The 27,661-nt window shown below is 31.0% G+C and overlaps 2 protein-coding genes and 1 long non-coding RNA gene across 3 annotated transcripts; 2 read left to right on the top strand and 1 right to left on the bottom strand.

Annotated features, from left to right (window-relative positions):
- Positions 1-4,732: 4,732 nt before the first annotated feature.
- LOC135120731 (phosphatidylinositol 5-phosphate 4-kinase type-2 gamma-like) lies at positions 4,733-8,126 on the top strand. Its single transcript, XM_064045066.1, has 12 exons — positions 4,733-5,019; positions 5,071-5,171; positions 5,230-5,292; positions 5,391-5,562; positions 5,680-5,744; positions 5,803-5,884; positions 6,282-6,351; positions 6,613-6,689; positions 6,750-6,802; positions 7,743-7,819; positions 7,870-7,958; positions 8,040-8,126. The coding sequence occupies exons 1-12, from the start codon at positions 4,834-4,836 to the stop codon at positions 8,124-8,126; spliced, it is 1,122 nt and encodes a 373-aa protein (XP_063901136.1). The 5' UTR covers positions 4,733-4,833.
- Positions 8,127-18,023: 9,897 nt separating this feature from the next.
- LOC135120724 (uncharacterized) lies at positions 18,024-18,482 on the top strand. Its single transcript, XR_010278706.1, has 3 exons — positions 18,024-18,120; positions 18,218-18,296; positions 18,416-18,482. It is a non-coding gene; the product is annotated as an uncharacterized LOC135120724 (long non-coding RNA).
- Positions 18,483-24,804: 6,322 nt separating this feature from the next.
- LOC135120732 (uncharacterized) lies at positions 24,805-27,347 on the bottom strand. Its single transcript, XM_064045067.1, has 6 exons — positions 27,242-27,347; positions 27,028-27,177; positions 26,711-26,962; positions 26,052-26,126; positions 25,554-25,714; positions 24,805-24,906 (listed from the first exon to the last, which is right to left on the bottom strand). The coding sequence occupies exons 1-6, from the start codon at positions 27,336-27,338 to the stop codon at positions 24,805-24,807; spliced, it is 837 nt and encodes a 278-aa protein (XP_063901137.1). The 5' UTR covers positions 27,339-27,347.
- Between the last annotated feature and the right edge of the window lie 314 nt (positions 27,348-27,661).

Raw genomic sequence — 27,661 nt, forward strand, 5'->3', positions numbered from 1 at the left:
TAGTCGACTCCGTATATTTTCTTGTATCCTTTAACAAAGTTGTGACTCTTGCAGATATTAATGATGCCACCTGCATTACTTTTCACTTTGAAGATCCGCTTTCAGTCAATCTTTATACGTCCAGCGGTAGAGAAGCAGACTTCCAAGTTTGGTTTTTCTTATGATAACTAAGTTCATGCTGAATGGACATTTATTCATTGGTCTTTATCCGCACCATCCAGGGCTTTACGAGATGTTCTGGGTTCTTGTACCTCCCTGGTATGCGGTTAGTAAGGGCATAGGATAAGAGCGAAGTACTAGTGGTGCATTGGGTTGCATCCTCAAGTTTAGTCCGTTTATCACTACTCTCATTAGTACTAGCTCGGCTCGAAGCAATTTGTCTACTGCTGCTTTTTAAACTCTTAACTGTACGAGGAGTTGAGCTTTCAGAAGGTATAGTAGTTGCGCCGAGCGCATTGTATGGTACAGTCGCAGTGGGTTCATTTCCATCTGTTTCAAGAATGATAGGGCGTAGTAGGGCCTCACCAGGTTAGTAGGAGTGAAGGGCATCAATTTATCGGTAGGTGCATCCTCAACGCTAAGTTTTGGTATAGTATCCGATTCCAGTATGTTTCGAAAATGAAAACCGCTTGCCTGTGAAGGGTGACTGATCCAGTAGGTATAAGATCCAGCCTTGGAGTAAATTCAGTGTATTTTAGTATACAACGGACTCATCAAAGGTTACATCTCTACTGCTTAGTATCTTAGAAGCTTTGGGGTCCCAGAGAGTAAAGCAGTATTCCTACGGCCCCAGACCGATGAAAAATCCTTAATGCTTCTATGCCCCAGCTTTCCACGTGGAGTATAGTTCAGGGTATAAGCTCTCGATCCAAAAAGACGAAAACTCTTCACGTCCGACTTTCGTGAAATGTATATATTGATAAGCATTAGAGTGGACGTTAACGACTGGTACTTATACAATTCTTAATTTGTGTACTATATGATAGAGCTCCCCGCACAGGTACTTTGTAAGCCAGAATACTACAACATAGCTTACCATGTTAATGCTATCTGATTGTCCCTTTCAGCAATTTTATTACGCTGTGGAATATGGAGCGGGTTATTGATAACGATTTTATCTCTAAAGGTTAATACATCAAAGAGTCCTCGGGTAATAAGTTCTTCGCACTACCGCAATGTAGAGTTACCTTATCGTTTTAAATGGGGTGTATTACACCATCGACGTGATCAAGTATAATCTTCGAAGACCCTTTTGGCTTAAAAGGTTATAAGAAACCTCTCTTTTAAAAGCACAGTCAAAAGACAAGGTATATTTAAAACTACCATACGCCGCAGGAGTAATTGGTCCTAAAATATCGAAATACACTATTTTATATACCCGTGTAGCTTTTAACGAGTTTTCGTGCGCAAAGTTCAGTGGTCGACGCTTAGTTATTTGGCAACACTCACTGGCGGTAGCTTTATCGGTGTCCTTAATATTTAATTCTCGGCGGTATTGTTCTTAAACATGCTCATCAGCAAACGCTTTAAAATATGTCCAAGGCGCCGGTGCCAAAGATCAAATAGAAGCGTTGATATGTGCGTAACCAATCAAGTAACTCCACATAAACGAATATCGTCTATGAGATTCACGCCTTTGCCGCTTATAGTTCCTGTGCTCTTCTTGCGTAAGGGAGAAAGTTCTCGTATCTCCCGCAAGAAGCGCACAGTCAACAGTCTGCTGGGGAGTGACTTGATCTCGGGCACTTCGGACTTCAGATAAAACACTTCGAGAAACTTTTGTTACAAACTCAGCACATACCTTTAGATCCTACTCTCTCATTCTCAACCTTTTCTTGCGTCCGCTCCCAGCGGCAAGCACAGTATTCACAGTGTTGACCTGATTAACTACTTTAAGTTCTGTAATAAGAATCGCCATAACAACGCTGTGTGTATAAAAGGCCCAGGTTGTGAGTATATGACATATATGACGTTAGAGTATTCGTCGGGTAATCCGTTTAAAAAAGAAATAACATGTTCTTGTTAGTGATAAAGTCCCCATTGAACAATGTAGAGTACTGTGACGCAATCCACTTGGGTAGTCTGAGAGACTCAAGCGGTACAGTTTGTGCTTAAGGTAGAATTGACTCTGGGCGGGTTTTCTCTCATACTGTGAAAGGAGCGATTCCCATGCTTTACGTTGGGTATCGGGGGTGGGTACGTTGCTAATAGCCTGATCACCAAGGAAGAGCGTAAGGAGGATGGCGGCAGCACGGTCGTGCTGTTTTCCAAACAAGGCAGTGTCAGTCGTTATGGGTCAGGCTGGGGGCTATCAAGGTCATTCAAGTTTGTATAGGCTAAATATTCGGTAGAGCTTCCGCAGGAAAAGTAGAAGGGCTCTAGAGCGTAGGAGTTCAGAGAGATACGAGCTTCCGAGGCGTAAGAACTTGAAGAGAGCAGGACTTGAGGAAAGAGAGACTTGGACCTCGACTTGAAAACTTGCCGTGGGCAGAGCAGAGGTCCCTTAATTTGACGAAGAAAAGGGGAGGAGCGATCAGCTTACTGTCCTATAGAGGAAGTGTATTTATACCTTCAGGGGGTAATACAATATGTACAAGATGTTACATGTAGTAAGGACATGTGATGGTAATAAGCACAAGATATATGTAACACGTGGTATGAGCATGTTACTTATAAGACTTAACTCCAGCATTTTTGAATAATTCTAGCTTGCTTTTTTGTGTCGCTGAAGAATGTTTACAATAGAAAGAAAAGTACAGATAATAAGAAGTCCTTAAGTGGGTAAACACTCCCTTAAAGTAGGGGTTGTATGCGTTTTACTTGATGAATGCTCATCTATTCAAAAGAAAGGGTAATTTTTTCGGCAAAGTGTATTATGTCTAATACGTCAACTACTTTTAATCCATCAGTGTAAAAAAGCCTGATCACTGCTAATTCGGCGGACTTCTTATGAGTGGATAAGTTAATTAGCCCATATCCTCCCGAAAATAAGTGACCGAAAGGAGAAGATTAGGGAAAACCATTTGGTGCTTCGGTTAGCCTTAAAGACTCTAACTGGCTTCGACTCTAAGAAAACTCAAATGAAGACCCCTTATAAGGTATTATATTCATACCCGTCCCATTAGTGCAGTAATGCATAAGGGCGGTATGGAAAGAAGTACAAATCGGAAAGTTCAGATTAGTGGGCATTATGCTCCAGTGCACTTGTCTCAAAATTAGAATGCTATTGGAAATCGAATCTCAACCTAAGATGATTGTACCTATATAAGTACCAACCTTACCATGTTTATAGTTTCGGCGGAGGCTAGTAGTAAAGTAGAACAAAGAAAACAATTAATGTAGTTACATTTCTCCCAATCAGCATTGTAGTAGGAAGTACATAATATAGTGACGTATTTCCTACACGAGGGTGTCCTCTTGCTTCAGCTATATATAAGTTATAATCTTTCTTTTTGGGTTTTACAATTCCTTTATAAAGGTTATAAGTAATGTTACCTTTTTGATTCGATAGAAGTAAATTCACCAAAATGCAGAATCAAGGCTACCATAAACGAAAATTAGCGAACATATTGTATGTTCACTTTTTATAAAAGAAACAAATTTGACAAAGAAAATTAAGGAGACAATTTGAAGAATATAATTTGGATATTTTAACCTCTAATAAAGCATCCTGATAATGAAGTGACGTAATTTTTAGCTGCTTCGCTAGTGCAATTAATTATTTACAAACCAAAATTCTTTAGCTTAAATCACAGCTTGGAATGCAGTTATACTCCAGGAACAAGAACCCTATACCACCTAAATTATTTTTGATAAAACAAACTATGTATATATTAGTATTTAAAAGTACAAATTTCTATATAAGGTTTCAATATTAAATGTTAACTCTGCATGCTTACTGACCTGTTCAAGGAAACGGCGTAACAGCATTACAACTGGCATAAGAATTTTGCTGTTAATTCTGGCAATGCATTATATATTTCACGCCTATGCGTTCGGTAAAACAGAAGCTGTTAGCTTACGTTATTTCCTTGGGCACCACAACGTTGACGGTGTTATGCATGGGGATATTAGTAGCCAGAATATTATATTATAAAACAAGACTAACTCCATGAATGCTGTCCTCTTAGCAGTATACTTTATGTGTATCAAATATGCTATCTGAAAAACTAAGAATAACTGATAACACTGTTAAAACAAAAGATAAAATGATATAAGCAACCTGGTACCTTTCGATAATTAAGGCGAGCAGGTTTCCCTTGCAATCAAAAAATCTTTTGAGCTTACTGTGTAGTAGGGATTGAAAAACGGACCAGCTGTTGTTAATTATTAAGTAAACTTACCTTTACATAAACTCTTTGATCACTTAAATTTTCTTACTTTATTACAAAATTTATTAATTAAATTATCTGTTGAAAAACTGCTTGAAGAAATATAACTTTTCAAAAGACTACGTCACAAAAAAAATCCTCTCTTTGTTTATCGAATTAACATTTGCCGCTTAAAAATCAGAGTTATGAAACTACCTCTTTATAACACTTTTGAACTAATCAGAAAATTTTATTTGGTAAAGGGTACAATTACTATGGATACAATGCAAAAAAACACGACTTATTTTTACAAGAGTGCTGTGACGTCACCTCAAAAGTAGTTCTTATGCTTCAGCTCAATGGTCCCCAGAGTTTAAGTAGTTGTTTAGTTATGCGAATTGAGTGGTATATCAAAAGTATATAGGACTTAGCGGGGTATTGTAAAATTATTATGGCTATTGACTGTAACAACTAGGCCTTTCCTTTTCCAACTTCTGTTCAAAGTTTTCTACTTGGAAGAGCAATGCTAGATTCGAGTTTAACTTTACCTGATTCTCAAGTGACCCCTAACAATATGAGGACGGAATCTACTTCGGATTCTGATTCTTTGTTGTTTGAGTTTTCAAAAGTTGGTGTAGTTAGCTCATCTTTTTCTGGAACTTATTCAAAAGATATTCCAGAACTACTGAGTCTAGGACTTCGTTTCTCAGTTATTTTCGCTGTTTAAAATAAGATATTATTATTAAGTTTTGTAACTTAGAATTTTCAATTTGGAGAGCAATTTCCGAGTTTATTGGTGCCAGATCACTATAAAGCTTACAGCAAATTAATATTAGTTAACCATCTCACCTCAAGTGAAAAGTAAATTTTTCTTTTTGTTATAAAGAAGGTACTTGGTTTAATTATATAAATTTTATAGCTATCGTCTTAATTTTAAAGAATTTTGTCCTCAAGTTTTTCGAGATTTGCGCAACAGATTTGGGTATATTAAATTGCATTTAGGAAGCTTTTATACTAACTAAAGACCTTTTAACCGGCTTTGCTCATTTTTATGCAACTTTTACCCATAATAATTTCAAGAATTACGGAAAAAAACTTTTTGCGTTCTTTATCGGAAAATCAAATTGAAGTATATGTTACCAAAAGGAGCGATCCGAATCTTTTTATTTCCCTAGATAAGAAGTTTATAATCAAATGCATAGCTAAAGAAGAGTTGCACTGTCTTATCAAGCATCTCTCCTCTTATAGAGACGTAAAATAGAGTTTATTTTCTTTAACTTCATAAATTGTTAAGATTTTTTTTCCGTACCAACTTAACTGATCATTATAGAACTTCCTTTTTTTTTAAACCTTAAGTTTTTATTATAAGTACGTAGTTGAAAATTGGTCTAAAACTTTACTTCCACGCTACTTTGGAGTTTATCGAGTGAAAAGGTAAAATTGTGATCTTGAGTTAAATTTTTTAATTACTTATATTGCAACTAAATTTTAGCAAACAACTGTCCTCCAAACACCTGTTAGTTATGAATAATATATTTTCTACTTTTAAAGTGGTGGAAAGATATGGCTTGAAGGTATAAATTAAAAGAAAAATGCTTATATTTATGTGAATACTTTTATATTTTACTGGTCCCATATTTTTCTTGTTCTTGTAATTATTCAAGATAGTGATAATTTTTATGAAGGATTTTATTTTAAACCCGCAGCTGGCACTATAACTTGCTAAATTTTTTGCATAAAATTATTTTATGTGAGTGTCTTTTATAAGTTATCGTTACAATCCTAATGAGCCGCTTTCCTCTTATACTTTTTTTAAAAGGAGCCATTTTAGAGTATATTATGTATTTTGGGGGATGGGGTTTGCCTACTGAAATAGTGAAACTTTTTATGTTTGCGATATATAACGGATTTACTTCTATAAAGTTTATAGTTATGTTGTTCTTTCTTTTTTTTTTGGCGTATTTTATATAGGGATCTACAGTTGAAAGAACTTCAAAAGAACGGAAAAAAGAGGGCTCCCCTCATGAAGATGCTCATCCTGGTCATTTATAAACTCAAGAGTTGAACATATCTTACCGTCCTTTAAAATTCTCTATTCGTTATAATGCCTTATTATGCTTTACACCAAATATTACTAAAATTTGGATATATTTAAAATAATATTACTACATTAAGGCCGTTTACTATTGCAATTTCAGTTTATTCTCACTAGAATTTAAAGATTGCTTTTGTGAATTTATTAAGAGTTTATTTTAAATAAACATTACTAGTGCTGCAGATCTTCTAAACTTTTATTATGTAGTCTTGAAGGATAACGATTTTCGACAGGCTCGAAGGAAACTTATACTTCCGAGTGCAGAGGTTAAAGAATTTAAGGAGGTTCTACATATATTTAAGAAAATTCTAAATTTTATAGTTAAGCACTCTCGTACTTTTTAGGATTTTCTTCGTGATACAGATTTTCTTGCTCAGAATAAATTAATGGACTATAGGTATGAAGGAAAAATAAACCAGTTTACAATTTCAATTCATTTAATTTTTTCATTTTTCATTCCATTATTAATAAAAGTATAATATTATCAAAGAAAAGGATTTAAATTTAATTATTTACAACTTGTAATTAGTTAACTGTTTATCATAAAAAAAAAGTTTAAGGTTTATTATATTTTAATTTACCATTCTATTTTAAATTAATATTAAGATTTTACTACTTCGCAGATATGACAGTATAATTATTTAATACTTACTTTATTTATTTATTAAAAATGGTAAAAGAAAAACTTTTTACTTGGAGCAATCCTTTTTCAATTAAAAACTTGAGTACTTTTAATAATTTTTTAATAAATTTTAATGATCCAAACAAACGAAAATAAATTTTTTTAATAAATATGTTTGATAAACTGTATTATAAAGTTTCTTTGCTAATTTTTTGTTATATTTTTTTAATTTTTTTAAGATAATTGTAAAGGTTTTGCATATATACACATGTTGTGATCTAATTTAACTATAAACTAATCTTGTTTAGCTAACAGCGAAAGTGCGCGGCGTAGCCCCGACTTTCTTATTTTCGCTCTTGATTTAAAAAGTTTTGTTTTCATTACAATTCCATTATAATTTTTTTTTAATAATTATTATTTAAACTAATTTTCATTAGCTTTTTTTCAATAATTTCGTTAATAGAGAATTTTATTAACAAAAATAAATTTTTATAAATGCTTAGTTACGCTTAACAAAATTTTAAATATATATTAAAAAGTTGTGCTTATGATTTCTTCTTTTTATAAATCATTTTACTTTATTTTTTACTTAATTTAAAATTTTTTTTAAAAAATTTATTTAAAATTTTATTAAGGAATTTCCAAATTTTAATATTTCTAAGTTATCTTATGTTTATACAAACTTTAATAAATTAAAATATATTTTATATCGAAGTTTGTTATTTGGTGTAGCAGAAAACCCTCAAACTTATATAAAAGCGGAAAATACTCGCATTCTTCAAAGTAATAACGGTGAGTGAAATATTATTATTATTATTATTTATTAATATTATTATTATTAGAATTGTACTTTTTCGGCTTGAAAAACTGTCTTACTGATTATTCCCACCGAAAAAAAGTTGCTCATTCAGCAAAGTCTATAAAATACGGAGTATAAAAATCTCATAAATTCTTTTAATACAAATAATAATAATTTAATAATTCTTTTTTATAACTAATTTTTATATAAAAGACAAAAGCTGAAGTATCAACTGTAAATCCGGCTTATTATGCAAAGAGAATTTACGAGTATGTCGACTCCGTTATTACTGGAATTTGAGTAAAAATAAAAAAATTATAAGTAAATATATGTGTATATAAAATATATCTAGTTTACTATTTTTAATTGTGTAATAAAGATAATCTTTACATGTTAATTTCGTTATACGTTTTGTGAAAGTTTATTAATTTACTTTATGATATTTACGGTTTTTTTACATTCTATTGGAATTAATTAGACTTACGAGTAAAGTATAATTTTTTCAAGTAAAACTTTTATAATACTACAGGCATTGATTACAAAATTAAGAGATAAAAGAAAAGAACAAACAAGATTGTTATAGTAAGGTATACAATCTAGAAATCCAACCTTTACAACACTATAGTAAATTTAGTTTGTAAGCGTACTACTTGAAATTCAGTTTAAATTAGAAAAAAATTTCCAGTTGTCCTTCCTGTTTCGTACATACTGACTAAATAGATTTTTGTATTCTGTGCTGATTTCAGAAGTTTATAGAAAAACACTTGCAGTATTATATAAAAAAGGTTTATAGTGATCAAAAGGTAAAAATAAGAGTTCATTATTTAATGCTGTTACTAACCTTAACGCTCTTTAAACTTTATAAAAAAATATTCATGGTGATGGTTGTTAATGGCAGAATGATAGGAACTTCCCATTGCTTTTGCTATTATTATTCTAAGATTTTTGCCTCCTGTGGGCGGTGTGATAAAGAATTTAACTTTTGTGAACGCGTTTTTTTCTAATAATACTCGGGCTCTTAAACTAGCTTACTTCCCTCCGGTACAAGTTATTTTAAGTTTAAGAGGTGCTTCATATTTAACTTAAACCCGTTCAACTTAGCATTGCACCGATACGCACGACTTTTCTGACTAGTAAGTAAATGCTTACGGTTTAGGACGCCTAAAGTGTCCAGCTTACTGTTTGTAAGGGCGATGGCGTTACTTTTTATTTTTAAAGATTGTGTCCAGCGGCTCAACTCGTCTTCGTACAAACCAAGGCGGCGCTGCGGTTTCTTTTATTTAACTTAAAACGAGAATACTTTTGCCGGGAAGTCGTAGGTTTAAGCAGCAGACGCACATGACACGATCTGCAGAAGGCACTATACCTACCGCCTTCGCCTACTGCGCTATAAAAACTTCCTTTTTTTCATTGTAACACTGGCATACCCCCGGTCAGTACTAAGATTTTACACCGCCTAATCTGGTTTCCTTTCCTCTAAGAGTGATTGGGCTCTGACGGTGCATTCTATTGAGCGAGTATTATGACTCCCCAGAAGTGTTGGGGGGTAGCGGAGGTATATCGTCCCTAAACTCCCGTCACTCGACCAAGAGTTATGGAAAAAAAAAAACCGGCGTAACCCTCAAGTACAAGCCAGAGGGCCACCTAGAGAGTAGCCAGCAATGCGCCAGTTAAGCCTTCTCGACTAAGAACCCCCGTCAGTGGACAAAAGCTTAATTTTCCTGCACTGTAGGGGATATAGCATCTGGGTCGCAGTCTAGACTTTTGCTCTCTCGTGATTCACGTGAGGATGCCAAGGGCTATTTATCTAAAAACCACGGGATTTTCAAGTCAATGAAAGCCAACGATGTCAGCAGCGCAAGGCATTTCTTCTTTATAAGAGGCGCCTTGCTCTTTTCTGCGTTAACTAAAAGGGCCCACTGACGATAGCACGTCGAGATTAAATTATAGATGTTAATTAGTAAAATTGGAGACTTTGACTACGAATAAATTATCGTAACATCGGCATTAATAGCGACTTGCTTGTGAAGGTGAACTGGAAGAGATTATTAAAATCTTATAAGGGCAAGGTTAAGTATGCAACCATTATAAAAACCGCCTTGAATATGTGCGCCATTCTTTTTACCCGTTTAGCTACCACGACAATTATCGTTCCAGTATGATGATTTTACGTATGTAACCTGTTAGAAACATTTCTCTCGTATAGAGTGCGTTGGATACGGGCAATTATAAATAAAGATAGCGAATTTTCCGCAGGAAGAAAACATTTGCTATGTTTTTTGGGGGGGAGCAATGTGGTGAGTGAGTAGCCTTAACGATGTATGTCATATAAATATTGTCTAATAAATTTATTTACATTTATTCTTAACTTTTATATATAAGATAGGTTAGGGTTAGGTTAGGGGTTAAGGGTTAGGAGATATTCATAAACACTTTTCACAGCTACTAACCTTGACAGTGTCAACCTAGGAGTAACAACTAATCCAAAGTGATGGAATGTGAGGTGAACCTGTGAAAGCCCTTTTCCTGCTAAAGGGAACTTTATCCTTGTTCGGCGTTCTGTTGCTATTTTTGGATTTGGCCGGTGTGTCTAATAACTAACACTCAGAAAAAGCTAGCAGGCAAGCAGGGTTAGTATCTGTCGTAGCTTAGTTCTCTAGAGCCTTCAAAAATTATCAAGTTTTGCTCAACTAACTAAAAGTACATTACTGAATCTTAGTTCTCAGCGTAGCGCTCTAAGTATCTCAGAAAACTTAACAAAAATTTTCACTGACGTTTGCAATAAGAATGTCGTTGACATGACAAAGCAACTTAAGTGTGTAAAATAGCTTTCTAGCATGAAACTGTAAAGTCTACTCCGAAATATAATTAGTTGAAAATATATTATGTAACTATAGTTATTTTTTTTAAACATTATATATGTTATCCTACAGAGAAGATGGTTTTCAAAAAATTTAATCCAACAAATTATAAATGATGAATTTGCTACTCATAAAGTTTTTATTTAAAAGACAGCTTAAAATATCATGACATAGAATTACTAATACTGTTACAAGTAAATAGTATAATTACTTAAAAAGTTCTCTTGGCCTTTGGCATAATTATATTTCGATCATACATGAGCAATATTTTTAAAAAAAAAATCTGTTTCTCACTAAAAAGTAAATTTTAAAAGAGAATGAGTAAATTATTAAGATTTATTAAAAACTTTGGTATATCTTTTACTACTAATATAACGCAGTAACTACAACTGTTGAAATATTGAGTATAGGTATTTGGATCCTTGAGATAAGCTAAAGCTTTTTTTTATGAAACACATTTGCCATACTTTCATCTTTTATTTACATTAAAAAAATTTAAATACTGTTTCTCAGTAATTATCTTTCTATTCGATATTAAATAATAAATTAATAAGTTACGTAGTTAGTATGACCATGATGTGCACTGATTACTTTAAATTAAGCAGGTAAAATCTTTAACAAATTTATAGGCGTTTGCATCTACACGTACTGGAGATTGTATCCCTCGAATAACTACTAATATTATTTTAAATCTAAACTTAACAATTTTATAAACTGTTCTTCTTATATCACTAAAAGCATCGCTACCACATATTTAATACGTTAATATAAATGGCAAAAAACCGGAAATTTGTAAATTTTCCACAGAAAAACTTTCTAGAGCTCATAAGAATGACTTACCAAGTTTGATATTAAACAACCTACATGATAATGTACTAACTCTGTAATAACGGTATTTATTTTAAACTCAACAATAATCATTGAATTAACTAATATACATGAGCTTTAATCCAGAAAGATGTTGTTTTATACCTAACTCTTTTTTATTTACTAATTATTTTAATAATACTCCTTGTGGTCCATATCAAACTTCATCTTAACGCATCCGTTTTTCTATTCAATTATTTTAAAACAAGCCCTATAAGCTTTAGACCTGGTAAATTATAAAAGGATCTTGCTATTTTCTTTATGAGTTTAGTTTTCCTACTCTTTCTTGCATTATTAAACAATATTTCTCATAGTTACTAAATTATTTCGACATCTCTGTCAAGTTTATTACCCTCTAGTTTTTATCAGATGCGATGAACAGTTATCAAGCTCCAATCTTTTCTATAAACCTTGTGATAACTGATCAGGGCTATGGGAGCTACTTCTTAGGTTAATAAGTTTAATACTAAACGCATTTTTCAAACTAACTAATTCTTTTCAGCTCTTAGTATTAATTTATACTAGAAGGTTTTCCGTACTCCATCAGCTTAGGTAGCCCTTTGGTTCCAGCGGTCCACCTCCCCCATATGAAACTGTCCCTGCTAGTTAGCAATAAATCTTATAACAATTTTTTTTAATTATACACTTATTCATAGAAACAACTTTATTTATGCGCTTTATTTATACTAACTTTTATTTCCTAAACCCTACAGTAACTCAAGCATTGACATGACCTTCTGTGTTTTTAAGAAACGGGCAATGAGCCTTTTCTCCTAAGCTTTATATAACATAAAGATAAGATAACTATAGGAAAGGGAAATAAGATTTAAGTTTTTAGCAGCTTTATTTGGTAAAAACACTTTTAAAGTCATTTGTTTAATTAAATAAAAAAATTCTTTTTTTACTAGGTATTAAATAAGTAAAACTAAATCTTACAAGATCTGGAATTGCACAGGGTTGCAGATAGATAGCCTTGTGCACTTTAAAATCCTTGGCCTTACATTTAACCCACTTTTCATCTTCTATTAATTTATTAAATAAAAGTTAAAATAGTTAAATTAATGTAGTGGCTTAAATATAGTTATGGTAACCACATGAATTATAATACACAAGATTAATGGACCGTTCACTTAGTACATCATTTCTTTTTAACCTCGTTGAAGAACGTTCAAGGGCCCTTCAAACAAAGTAAAATACTATATTGTAAAAAATATATATCATTATCGCTCAGACAGTTGCGTAGACCTTTGGTTCATTACAAGTACATGAAGATTACGATAGTATCTACAACTAATGTGATTAATCTTTAAGCTTAAAGTATATTATAACATTTTAATTAAGACGTCATAACGTTATAGGAAATTGTGTTTTATTAAATCCCTTAATATTAAAGACAAAATTTTATTTTAACTAATTTGCTAGCTTTAACTAACCTTATCAAAATTACGTAAAAAATTATAATTGTTTTACTTTTAATATATTTTTATTTTTTATATTTGAGAGAAAATTTTACTTTATTTTATATATAATTTATAATCAATAGTTTTATAAAAAAAAATTTAATTTTTATTAAGATACCCTAAAATTTTGTTTGGTTGTACATCTTTATTTTTCAGTTGCAATTTGATATATGACGTTATAAATTAGCACACATCATAACTTATTGTTGATAAACAAAATATTACCGCAAGCGTCTTTTATTATTTAAAAAAAAATGAAAATCCGCTAATTTTTGTATCTATTCATGTTTGTACTTATAAGCACTAAACTAAAGTGTTGGAGTGAAGAAAAATTAAAGTGAAAACTATGGAAACAGGCGAAGGAGCCAACTAATGTAAAATAAAATAATTTTAAACTAAAGCTGTTAAAATTCCTAATACTGAAACCCTTAAAAAATTTAAAATCAACATTTTAAAAAGATAGGTTCGGAAGTCATCGACTATAAACTATGCTGGTTAAAAACCTTATTTAATTTAACCAATAGTAATAAATAATAAAATGTGTTGACTTGATTCCATCGCAGCATATTAATGATTATTTAAAACTAGTTTACTAATTAAATAGCGAGTACAACAAAGGTATAGCAACTTCGTTAAATAATTCAGTTTAAAGTAGGTATAAGTACTGAAGCTAAAATATGCATTTGACGAGTACCCATAATTTTTAAAATATATTATGTTATCTTTAACAAAACGCGTGCTCCTCTTCTTGAGTGCCTTTTTTCTATTTACTAACAAAGGAAACGCTGTTGTTCTTCCATCAGTTAATGTTACGGTGGCATTAAATGCTACTGTTGTTCCTGCTCCCTGCGGTGTTCCAACACTTATAAATATGAATGAGGTCGGCTATACTTTTAGATCAGGAATAGTCGACCGCACTGCTAGAAGTTGCAGGAGAAACAAACGTGGGGCCATGCTCAAATTTTGTGTTGGACTTTCAGGCTGTTTTTACTCTGTATTACATATTGGGTAAGCCCGGCTTAGTATATTTTCTGTATTTATTTGTTATAGCGTTACTATCGTTTTGGGAATTACTATATTAATTAACGAGATTTAGAAGTTACTACATTTATTCCTGTGCTCAAGGGTTAAACTAGAACTTTAAAGGCTTGAGACGTAATTACTTATAAAATTAGTTTGGTGAGATGAAAGTCTATGGTAAAGTTTGTACTAGTTTTGTTTCTAATATGGAAGTTTATGGGAATGAAGCAAGGCTTTAAAATGTAAAGTTTCTTTATAATTTTAAAACAAATAATGCCAACTAGCCTTCTCGTTACTTCCACCATTTCTTTATACTACTTACCAGCATCCAAGTCAACTACTACATAAATTAGCGTACTAATAATTGCACTTTGCAATTACTCCCTCTAAGCGCTTATCGTGTGAAAACTGCTTTTACGTATAAAAAAGCGCATGAATTTGAAGTTTTGTTAAAACTTAATTAAGTATAAAACAATAGTATTTAAACCAAATGTTAAATTATAACTACAACAAAATATTTGACAAGTTTAGTAGAAGCATAACCAACTACCCACTTGTTTTGAGTATTACTCGGTGGTACATATGCTTAAAAAAATATTTTTTGCTAACTTTACACTCTCTTATTTTAATAATGCTTCTGGACTACTTTAACCATAACAGCGCTAACGTACTTTGTCTTTCACCCCTCGGAGTTCAAACTTGTGCCAGCTTCCATAGTTTAAAAGAGTGCCTTCACGTTTCTGTAGTTAATCATAGAATAGGTTTTACCTTGCTTTCAGGTATTGTATTAAGTATTTAAAAATATTAATCCTTACAATTCACTACTTCTAAGTAGAGTAAACTTTATAAAAATAATAATTTTTTTTTATTACTTGTATGTTCTAGTACTTGCTCTTGGGGAAAGCGTTCTGTCCACCGCTCTTACACTTTTTAGCAAAGAAAAAAATGTAGCCCTATGTTATAAAATTACTTCCCGCCACTGTATTCACAGAAGTACGTTTAGTCTTTTGCTTACTTAAACCGGTGATGTTGCAATTGAATTCATTTCATTACTGTAGACAATTGGTTGCAAGTAGTAATAAACCGCGTCAATGGATCAAATGCATGGTGTATAGCTCATTCAACCAATCCTACGAGATTTAGGACTTTTAAAAAACTTGAAGACTGCCAACACTCTCTAGATGAAGTATTAACTCTTGATAAAAAGGGCCTTGTGCTTAGAACTTGTGGTACAAATAGTTGGTCCAACGACTTGCGTGCCTACTTGGGGGGGTGCGTCGTAGTCAATTAAAAGTTCTGCAAGAAGGCCCTGCTCTATTTTCTTTTTGTTTAAAAAGTTAGAAAAAAGTAAAATATAAAAAATTATAAAAAGTCGATTGATTACTTTATTTTATTTCATTATAAAAGTACAGATTCGCCAGTCGTACTGCGTAACCCCTTTAACTACTATACTTTCAAATTTAAAGAAATATATAATGCTAATATCATACCTTGGGCCGGATTTAATAATATTAACCTTTAACAATAAAAAAAGTTAGGCAAAATATTACTGAGGTGTTACGAGAATAGAGTGATTATATATATTAAGTGCGCTTACTTTTTTTATTTGAGAGCTGAGACTACACGAAGGGAGTCTTTCTATAGTTGTGGAAAGAGTGGTCTTTTTTATTAGTATAGTCCTTTATAAAAAAGTAATATAAGCTCAAAGGATAGAGATAACAAAATAATAATTAAAATGAGTAGCCAGTAAACTTTATTTTAATGCATGAAAAAAAAGCAAACTTAACGCAATAATACATATTTTGAAGAGTAGATTGGAGCAAAGAAGGGAAAAGTAAAAACGGCTATATAATGTAGTAAAACTATTTGGAACTGCATTTTCATCCCACTTTCATGAACTATCTTGCTAAATTTAAGTAAAACAAATTAGATATCTTTCTATATTGTCTTTCCAAATTTTAGTAAAAACAATGTAAAATTAGTTCATAACGTGTTTCCCTGTTTTTGTTATAGCCAGAACGTTATCTTTTTTTATGGGCTTTGTATAAGAATTTACAAAATATTTGTTTAATAGTGAGTTAGTTTAGTTTATTTGTTATAATGGTAAATTCTGGTTCTCACTAACAGAATGAATATAAGATTTAGGTCTACGTTAACGTAAACTTCTCCTAAAGAAAATTTTATTTATTCTTTAACTTCTCATAATAACTTTATATCTTTAAGGTTAGTTTTTCTTTAGTGTTGATTTACTTTATCATCTGTTCTCAAGCACTTCGCTAGTGTTTAGTTAGTCGTTGGCAGTTGGAGTCAAACACGGCCCAACTTCTTTAGCTAAAGACCTTGCTGACGCGCAGCAGCTCACTATATCTCCCTTGAATTTATTTTATATCCCTTCATTTTATTTTTTTTTCTACTTTTGCAGTGCTCATTAAATCGAGCAAAGACAGCATTTGTCTTGGCTTATATGGCAGTATAGTCAGTAAAACTCCAGAAGGCTGTGAAGTAGTGGAAGAGTACCTATTTACCGGAAGAGGCGCCTAAAAGATTAGTCATTATAAAGTTTAGCTAGGCCCCACAACTACGAGCTCCAAATCAAAAGGAACCCCCTACAAAAAATGCAGTAAAACATTAAAAAATTAATAAATAGGTTGCTAAGATTTACATCACCTATAAAATTTTCTTTTTTAAAGTACTAAGCTTTATTTATTAAAGTTGTTGGACTCCTATTTTATATAATTACACTGATCTGCCTAAAAAGGGTTGAACTTGGTCTGCTCCTCCTATACGCCATGATAGGCGGTAGTTACTTTTGTAATTTATAAATTGCTATTTAAAGCTCTTATACGCGTAAATCTTACGGATTAACTATAGCTCCTCTATCGTAACACTGAAAAGAAAGCGAGAGTAAGTTTTATTGAACTTAGCTTGTGTAAACGAAAAATTTGAAAACCATTTGACTTAGCCTTATAGTTACATAAGTACACGTGTTCAACTTAGGAAAATTTTTGGGCTTTCCTGAATCCTGATTTCCTTAATGTTCTTTTACTTTTTTATAATGGTGGTAAAGACCACCTCTCTTATAATATTAAAAAAAGAATTCTGGTAGGAAAAAATTTCTAAAGAAGTTCATTATTATGTCTTTAATATATTAGATACAATTAAAGCAATAAAAAACTTTAGTAGAAAAGAATTTATTTATAAATTATTACTAGGGCAGCTTTTAACATGTCAAGTATAAGGTGATTCAGTTTGCTAGTCACAAATGAAGATAGGTGGCTATTACGATGACATTCCTTACTATTTTATTTTAATAAATGGTGGGTTTTACAAAAGTCAACAACTTTTTTTGTTAATATCTAGTGACTCTCAAAATATTAGCTAGCAATAGAATCACTAATACAAGTAAAATAAGCAAAATTTATAGTTAGCTTTAATGAAGGCATTAGCCCTCTTAAACATTTCTTATTTGTCAGGTTACAATTAAAACTTAAGTGAATGCAAAATAGATGATAATTCTGGTTTCTCAAGCTAGGAGCTGTAAAAACAACTATCTTACCTAAGACTATAAGTACGTTTAAATATTTTTTATTAATATTTTATAGTAACAGCGCTGTAAGGCTATTAGGTTAAGTTAGTTAAATTAAATACCAAAGCTGAAACTTTTAATTTTTGAAAGGTTTATTAATTATATTATCGTAGAAGTATACTTTCTTACCAGCCAATAATAATATGACCCTCTTGTCGATTGTTTCTTAAAGATATACTAGAGGTTAACTTTTAACATCAACACATGGCATTTGCAATTTTTTTACAAGGATGCGAGGTAAACATATTTTCTAAAGAGACCTTAATTTCTAAAGTTATTGGTTACCGGCGATAATTAGGAGAAGATTTTGTGCTCTGCCTGAGTTCGCTTTTATTTAAAGATTCCATTTACTTAATTAAAATCCATAACACGCTCTAAGATTTTTTAGACAAGAGATAGTAACGATTTGTGCAGAATTAAAGCCTCTTTTGAGAGAGTACTTTACTTTCAGACGTGTATCCATCAGAGATAAATAAAAAGCTCAAAAAGCTATCACAAAAGTTTGATATCCGTTAATATAATTTTCTACTTCAGCTGCAATGTGCATGAACTTTTAGTTTAATATTAATTGAATTTTTTTATATTTTTAAAACGTAGGAGTTTATGTTACTTTGGTTATTGTGGTATCTCTCTTGGTGACAAGTCTTCCCTTCATAATCAACTTCTTCGAATTAAGGTCAAGTAAGAACTATAATATACTTAAATTATTACTATTAAGAAAAGAGTAGCTAGATATATAAAGTCTTCAGTAATTTTTAACCATTTTATAATAACTTAACGTGCAACTCTTCGCAGATCCCTGCTTTTACTATGAAGCGGTACTAATAATTTATTTTGATGACATAGTTCACTGATACATAACCATTGTTATCGTAGAACATAAAGTATGCAAAAAATTATGTTAATATTTTAGGTAATAAAAGTTTCATTAATAATAATTTCCATAGAAGTTCTTCTCCAGCAAATTACTATCACGTATCACTTGAAGCTTTCGTTAACTTTTTATATTAGCTTGCAGATTTATCTTTTAACTTTGTGATTTTAGGGGAATATTATAAAATTTAAAAATTTAAGGAAAAATTTATCTTTTATATTTAACTTTTACTCTTTTATAAGTTTTTACTTTTATCAGTACATTTTAAAAAAAAATTAAGTAACTACCATATTTATTTAGTATTAGTATAATATAGTGTATATTAGCTATATCATCTATTAGTATTAGAATGAGTTTCTTGTTATAAACATGTTTGAGTACACGAGCACTAAACCTTTTTTATTGTATAGCTTGCGAATTTTCAGATTTTTAAACCAACAGAGGAAAGTGGTTTTGGCAATTATTTCAGATGCATTTACAATTATTATAGATGGAATAGGAAGATCCGTCCTTAGTATTTGTAAGCTTAATTTTTACTACTAAGCTATTCCATAAATATATAAAACCTAGTGGCAATTTGCTGTGCTAATCAGTGTCTTTTCGTATATTTAGGTTCCTCATTGGAAATAGGTTACTAGAATTAGTATTTGAAAGAGTTCTGTTGGAAAATAATAAAGCAGGAATAAAGTTTATCTTGGCTTTTGTCTATTATGTATTAATAAGAATTTTTTTACAATTTTTACTTAAGAACATCAATTTTATAATGATTTTTAATTGTGCGTTAACTATTATTAACTTACCTTCTTAAAAAACAGTGGCTAACTTTAGTTATTAATAAGTTGTTAGGTAGCAGAGGACGAATTAAAATCTTTAAAATAATAAGAGGTAAAAACTTTCTAAATGTCTGGTACAACTTGTATCTTAACATAAACACTATATTTCACTGGTAAGTAGGAGCTATTGAAAATTAAATTTCATTAAATAAAAACTAATAATCTTTCCTAGTAAAAATAGGTTAAACTACATATTTTAATCTAGGCTCTCCGGAAAATATTTTTTTAAGATATTTTGTTGGTAGTTTTGAAAAGTTTTTCTGAATTAAGTATTCTTTATATATTTGATAAAAAGTGTTTATCTTATCAGGAATGTATTATAAACTTTTAACTTATTACTAATGCGAACATAATTTTTTAGAGTTAGGTCGTTAAAATTATTACGTATTTTAAACATATAACTCCTTTTTCTAAATAATTACAGTTTACTAGAAGGCAGGCCGCTTAATATTTAAAATTTTTCTTTATAGTAAAGCGAGTGCGCAGCGGAGGTAACATCTTACACCACAAAGATATAAGAAAGAACATTGTCTAAAGAATTAAATTAACTTTAATAAATAAACCAGCGAAATAAATTTTACTTTAACTCACAAAAATCTTATAAAATTTTGCTTGACAAATAGTATTTACTAGATAAGTATATATTAACTTCTTTTGTAGTTGAGAACGTTATAATTATTTATTAAAGCGAATGCGAAGGTTTTGCGATAAATAGATAGAATAAGGAAACTCTAATTTAATAAATAGGAGTAAATTTACTAGTACTGTTTATTAATATCTTCTGTAGGCAACGAGCTTGGAAGCTTCTCGACAGGACGGAGCTATCTTTTAACGATACGAGGCTTCTAACTAAATAATTAACTTATTTTATTAAAACTCGGTATAAGGTTTATCTTTCCACAAATAATGCGTGACCTTTAGTCTGAAATAATGCAGTCGGAGTCTTGAACAAGCAGATTTTTATTGTTATCAAGATAGAGCTTAGTGAACAATCATTATATCAGGAGAAGACGATCCTACTGAAAATTATTTATTCATCATAGCAATGCACTTGCCCAATATATGACTGTTGCATGATGACAAAAGCATCATCGCTCCATGTGAGACAAAAAGACTGCTACGCTCTTGAAAACAAACTTTTACAGCAGAGGACTCCGCTTTAAGCCACTGGCTATCGCTTTTTAACGTAAATCTATCAGCCAATGAAGTGGCGCACTTAAGACTTTTTAAGGTTTTTTGTATTAATAGCGGTTAAGGCAGAAGGTGCATACATGGGGTATATTTATGTATAAGATTGCTTAAATTTAAGCATAAATCTTATTTGTACGCTATCACCTTGTTAAAAACTCTAAAATTCAATGTTTCTTGACCTAATCTCGCGCGAGAGTATACAATATTTATATATATATAATTATTATAATTTTATCGAGGAAAGAAATAAGAAATAATTATATATACAAATACTACAAAATCACGAAAAAACTATATATTAGGTCAGTAGCAAATTAAAAAAAAAAGGAGAAAAAAATTATAGATGCATTTATAAAAATATCATATTAATATAGATGTTAATGTATTGCTAAGAGTTTAACTTTACCCACTGGTTTTCTGTCTGTAATAACTTTACAACAGGATGATATTAATCCATTATATAAATATTACTCTGTTATGACAATTAATTTGAGTGTTAGAATATTTTCTTAATAGTTTTTTTTTAAAAAAAATTACTTATACGTGGTTTCCGTTAATAAAATTTTATATTAAAATTAGTTCAAGGCTGAATTATAGTTTTGCGTTTTGCAGCTATTAATGAATATATTTCGGTTACGATGCTTTTAACTACTCTTTGGCGGGTTCTCGGCTAATACTTTAATCTTTTTTATTTTAATTTGTGGGGGTGGTGTTGAATACGCATTTCACCAAAAAACCTGAAAAGAGGCGCATTGGGCAGGTCTGGAACCTCCTCGATGCCTTAAACCGCTAAAAATCGCAATAGTGAATGAACGTTTTGAATATGTTATTTGTATGTATTTCACTTACACGATATTGTTTAACTTTTTCTCAGTTTTTTAATGACAGTAACGCGCTTGTCACTTAATTAAAAGATATTAATCTTAAGGTTAGTCTTATAAACTGTACTCTGTTCAATTTGTGTTTCGAATTGGAGAACTTGAGATACCAGGACCTTCGTTTTCTTAGATATGAGGTCAGTTTAGCTGCATTCAGTTAAGAGAAATTTAATACCGCACTGAATCCATAATAATTGTTTCCCCATTTTCTGATGGAGCAGGGGCCTAACAGGTGGTTAAGTTTATTTAAAAATGCGCACATGTAATGATAATTATAGAAATCGGATAAAATAATGTCGTCACAATTTACTAAAACTGCTCAGATCCCTTATTACACAATAATTCTTATCATTAGCTAGTAAAACTAAAGTATAAGCAACTTTATGCAAGGTAACATGTTTATACATATAAAACCAATAAAACAATTTTTTCCTTATATAATTACCTTATTATTACCATTTTATTTTTATATTAGAGCTCAACGTTCAGTTATGTTTGAATACTTAAGCACATACCTTCTTGTTTTAAAATGGCTTCAAAGAACAAAAAAGCAAGAACTCTATTTGGGTTGTATGAACGCATATATGAGTTATTTTTTTTAAACCACTTAAAAGCCTACTTATTAGAAAAACTGCTTAAGGTTTTTTATCCCTTTTTTATAAAATAATACTCTAGTTAAAAAAAACTACTCTTTACATAACTTTAGAAAGGCTACTTTCGTTGTAGCCACAGTTCTTAAATAAAAAAATTATAAAAAATAAATAAAGGATGTAAACGAATTCAAGCTAGATATAATGAGCTAGTAAATCCGTAGAAGTCCGCTATTAGACAAATAAAAATGAGTGTCCCACAAGGCACGTTATTATCCCCTTTACTATTTTTATCCACATGTCCAAATACCACAATTCTTAAAAATAAATTTAGCACAGTATGCTGATGACACAGTCTTGCATTATAGGCACAATTTGCCTGGCTGGTGTTAAACACGTAGTCTTATCTGACAGCACTTAAGACATGTTTCCAACATGGGGATTAATAATAACGCGTTGGAAAGTAGCTTTATCATTAAAACAAGGTTTCTTTTCCCTGGCCCTAATCTTTCACCAAACCAAAATGTCATTCCTCGAAGGAAGAAGGTTGATTACCTCGGAGTTGCTTGAAGACAGACTAAGCTGGACTTGGATCTTTCTTACGTCATTTTCGAAACCAGAAAGCTTTAGCCGTTTTATATCTCTTACTAGGCTGGAAAAGCAAATAGTATCTAAAAAAACATGCTTCTATTATACAATCAGTTATGCACCGCCGTTGGTTTATACCTCTATTCCCTGGGCACAATACTCAAGCAAACATATTCACCCACTTCAAATACTATAAAAGCGTGCTCTAAAAATTGTGGTGGACGCCCCTTAGTTTGTGTGCAAACCAACTACATAGAGAGTTTAATTTCGAGCCTATTCAAGGATATATCCTTAAAAATTAAATGGTTTTGGCTAACTAGAGCCAGTAGTCGCCGCAGGCAGCCTCTTATCTATAACACTCGCTGGTACACCAAGTATTCGCGATCGAAACATTTCTTAGATCTATTAGAGGGGGGATATGTCTAAAATTAGTTCATTTTATTGACTTATTTATGATATATATATATGTAATAATATTACGGTATTAAAACTTAACTATTTCATTACGTGTAATATTGTTATTAATTTTCTATTAAGTCGTTCTTAATGTATACTATTTATCTGTGATGAAAGCGCATCCCTTCAACTTGTTGATGTCGCAATAAATTGTTACAGAACTTATGGCTTCCGCACCCTCATTTAACAGAGGGAAGGTAGGTTAAGCAGCAAATGATTATAAGTCACGCTTGTCACAAGCCAGTTCAATAAGAAAATAAATAAATGGTAACTTTTATGATGGGAAGTGCACTGGCGAAAAGCGCTTCAAATCGTCCGATCTGAGAAGGCAAATCTCCGGGGACTTGGATAGTATTGGGGCGGGTGAAGAGGAGACTAACAACGTACTGTAACAAAAGTCGTATACGAAATTTATCGTCCGAAAATGTGAGTCGTCACCATAGCTCGATAGTTAGCTTAGTTGTCCCGCAAATCTTGAGGTGCCGGATTCGACTTCCCTACAAACAAACTGTTGGTATACCGCACTCCCCCTAGAAAACCAGAGCGTTCATTAAACTCCTCCTGGAGTTGTAAGGGGTGCCTACTTGAGCCCGAATCAAGACTAAGGGACGCTCAACTTACCGAGTATCTGTAAAAATCATTAATAATAATAAAAACTTAATGAGCTTCTGCGCGTCAGCGAAGTTTTTATCTAAAGAAGTTGGTTTGATGTTTAGTTCCATCTACAAATGACTAACTAAACACTAGAGCAGTGCTTTGAGAATAGTGATAAAGTAAATTAACTATTAAAATAAATAACATTACGGATATAAAGTTATTATGAGAAGTTAAAGAATAAAAGAATTTTTTTTAGGAAAAGCTTACATTTAACCTAAGCTCAAACTTAATTCCCTTCAGAACCAGAATATTACCATAGCAAATAAATCAAACTAGCTGGCAATTAAATATTTAGAAACTTTTAATTATCAAAGATCAAGCAAAAACATAACTTTATGACTTAAGCAAAAAAGGGAAAGACTTTGTGAGAGCTAATTTAACTTGGTTTAACTAAATTTTAGATAGACTATATATATATATATGGGATTCTAACTTTGTTTTATTAAATTTCGCAAGATGGTCCTAAAAGTGGGATAAAATCGCATTGCTAAATAGGTTTATTATATTTTATAGCCGTCTTTTTTTTTTCCCTTCTCTGCTCCCACCCATTTCTTATTATATCAAGTGTTTTGTTGAATTAATCAAAATTATTTAATATATATTTTTTTCTTATAGACTATATCCTGCCACCCTTCCCTTACAGATAAGAAAAAAAAATTACTAGATAAGTTTCCCGCTGTTTTATAACAATCTAGTTTTTAATAGCAGTTACACATAAGTTGCCTTAACATTTTCAAGGTAAAGGTCTAATAAATAGAATAGAAAGCAAAAGATTCACTATAGAAGCCTTGAATATTTAAGGATAATTATTATTTATTCAAACTCTTTTTAACTATTTAAAAAAGATTCATTTTTTTTTTAAAGAACAGGAGAAGCGAGCAGTGTCTGTTTGTTAGCTTTAGCTATAATGTTAAGCAATCTACGTAAAGATCTCTGCTTTGTGACTGAAATTAACAAAAGTGCCCTTAAAAAATTAGGGTAAGTAAGTGCAAATGACCACAATTTTTTAAATATAAATATAAAATTTTAGAGAGTAAATGAATTTATTAATATAAAACTTTATAAGAAGCTTAAAACTTTTATATTTATATATAATAAATTAGAGATTTTATTAAATTTAATTATATGAATCAGCTTGATGAGCTTGTGACTCTCCAACCGTTGCTTGTTGGGCACTTGAAGAGCTTTGCTGTCTTGCACCAAATAATTCAGGAACGAGCTTGTGAATTTAAAATGTTTAAGATTTAATAGATAAAAAAAATTGTAGAATTTATTTTCTAAAGAATAGCTAGAGAAAATAAAAAAATTTATTAATTGTTACACACAAGCATTTGTTAAATTTATATTTAAGCCTTGAAACGCTGACTTCTATTACTTTTACAATTCAAGATGTCTAGAATTTAGTTCTAAAAACTTTTCATGTAGAGAAAAAACAATTTTAATTTTTGTTGTTTTATAATAATAATAATAAAACAACGCTGATTACGAAATTTAGATAGTTAGTTAAGAATTTCGGTGTTGCAATGCAAATTTTACTTTCGTTTAAAAAATTTGTTTCACGATTATTGAGTGATCTTGAAGAAATTAATAAGTCAACTATCTTTTAGAAATACTATAAAGGATTTCAAGTACTATAAAGCGACGAGACCCATTTTTTTCAACTTTAAAAAAATTTTTATAGTAAAAAGAAATTTGCAGTAAAGAAATTTCATATCTACTGCCCCTATTATTAAAATGAGATCTACACTTAGATATAAATCACTCACATTATAAAACTCGTTATGGTTTCTAATTATTTTAAAAAGCAACGTTGATAATTTATAATAAAAAATTGAGTAGCAATTAATTAAATTAATATATATAAACCATCGAGAAAAGGAACAGCGAGCATAAGAAAGAGACCCACGCGCCGAAGTAGCCGTTGCCAAGACGAGGAAATGGGGCTTTAAAGGTGGCTATGCCTGTTCCAATAGCGAACCACAAGATGAGAAATCCCGCAATGTACTTGCCAATCTTATACAACCATTCTATAAAAAAAGTAGATTATTTATTATTATGAATTGCTTGAAAATATATTTTGGGCTTCAGATGATTAGTGATTAGTAAAAATTAACTTGAAACAGATAACATTGTGTATTAGAATAAACGATTAAATTATTATCCAAGATTAACTGTTTCAATGCAAGGCAATTTAGTATACAAGTATATCATATAGAAGAGGAGTTAGTGATTTTTTTTTACAACTGTTTAGGATTATAAACCATCAATTTTAGTAATAAACTTTACAAATACAAATTTAGTTATCATAATTGAATTTTAAATGTTATTAAAAAAATAAAATAGCAGAGAATTTATAAGCGTGACCTATTTTGCAGATCTTGAGGATGAGGAGAAATATAGTAAGAATAAAGCCAACACTTCCCACTGCTATAGCATAAGCTAAGAATTGTAATAAAAACAGTTAGCGAGCCGTTAATGCTACAAAAGCATTTTTTATAAGTAGTACTAATAAAAATAATTAAAGAATAATCAAAATTGTTAAATACAAAAATTCTTATTTATAAAAAAATATATGCAAACTTTATAGTAAATTTAAGTACATGTATAAATCTTGAACAATATTTATCTTGCATGATAACTTGTTTTTTAAGCTATTAAAAATTTCTAAATTTTAAAATATTTTTGGTTAACGTTAAGAAAGCGACTAGTTTAAGTGTAAAATTGGGCTAAAAGGGCTTACAAAAACTATAAGTGTTTGATAAATTTAATCCCACTGTGTAAAGATTAAGTTAATATTATTTACTTTCAAGTACAAAGTAAAAAAAAAACCAAAAACAATGAGGCTAAATTTATATAAGCTAAACTATTTCTTTATAACCTAATAAAAATTAATTAACTATTAAGTTTGCTAATCTGTAAAAATGATGTTTACTTTTTAAAAAGAAATATAAATAAAATTACGCTAACAATCTTATATAAGTTTACAATAAATACGATTATTCAGTATTAAAAAAAAAAATTACCGATGTAGCCACCGCAATAATAGTTGTTGCACTGCACTGCTGAGGCTATTATGTAAAACAACGTACTAATAAGGAGGACACCGATAACTGCAGTGACGCTATCGTGTTCAAGGCTAATTTTCCGGAAGGAGGAGCCGCAGCAGAGAAAAAAGTAATACACACTAACAACAAGAGCGATCCAAGAGGAAAGATAGCCATTCGCATATTCAAAGTTAGTGTAAGGTCCTTCAAAAGTACCGACGCCAGTTCCAGCTGTAGGGAAGAAATTGTGATTTTAATTTTTCTTATTATTAAAGGGTTGAAAAAGTAAGATTTACCCGCCCACCATACAAATAAAAACACGGATGCGACTATATCAATGATTTTAGGTTTGTCGGACATGAAAAACTGAATTAATAACAGCACAGCTGTTGCAAAAGTCGAGACAACTCCAACCGATACCGCATAAGCCATAGTTCCAGTACAGACTACATCAAAATACACAAAAAAAAATGTACAACTGCGAAATTGAATAGAGCAGTATATGTTAACCTCCTGCATTAGAACATAAAATAGACGATTGGGTTAAGTAAAAACATGAGAGAATAAGAAGACAACACAACACAGTCAAACTGGAATATTCGACCATTCTGTACAAAGAAACAACGCCGCAACCGTGGATAGGTAAAAACCCTAAATTTTATATAAACCCCAATGTTAAGGAGCTTACCTAATAAAGAAAAACTAATCAAACATGAAAATTTCTTATTAGACAGTAATAATTACAGAATTTAAATTTAGAAATAAAAAAAGTTTTTGTAAATATACATTACCATTTATTGACGGTAATTTTTATACAGTGTTAAATAACACCAATAGACAAAGTTTTAAGGAGTGCATTAAAAAATAATTTTTTCAGTGTGTTAATATTTTTTTCTCTACTGCAGCAGTTAGGAATGACAAACAAAAAAT

This window comes from Zophobas morio, unplaced genomic scaffold (assembly GCF_036711695.1).
Source record: "Zophobas morio isolate AGI-343-1 ecotype UQ-CSIRO unplaced genomic scaffold, CSIRO_AGI_Zmor_V1 ptg000414l, whole genome shotgun sequence".
NCBI lineage: Eukaryota > Metazoa > Arthropoda > Insecta > Coleoptera > Tenebrionidae > Zophobas > Zophobas morio.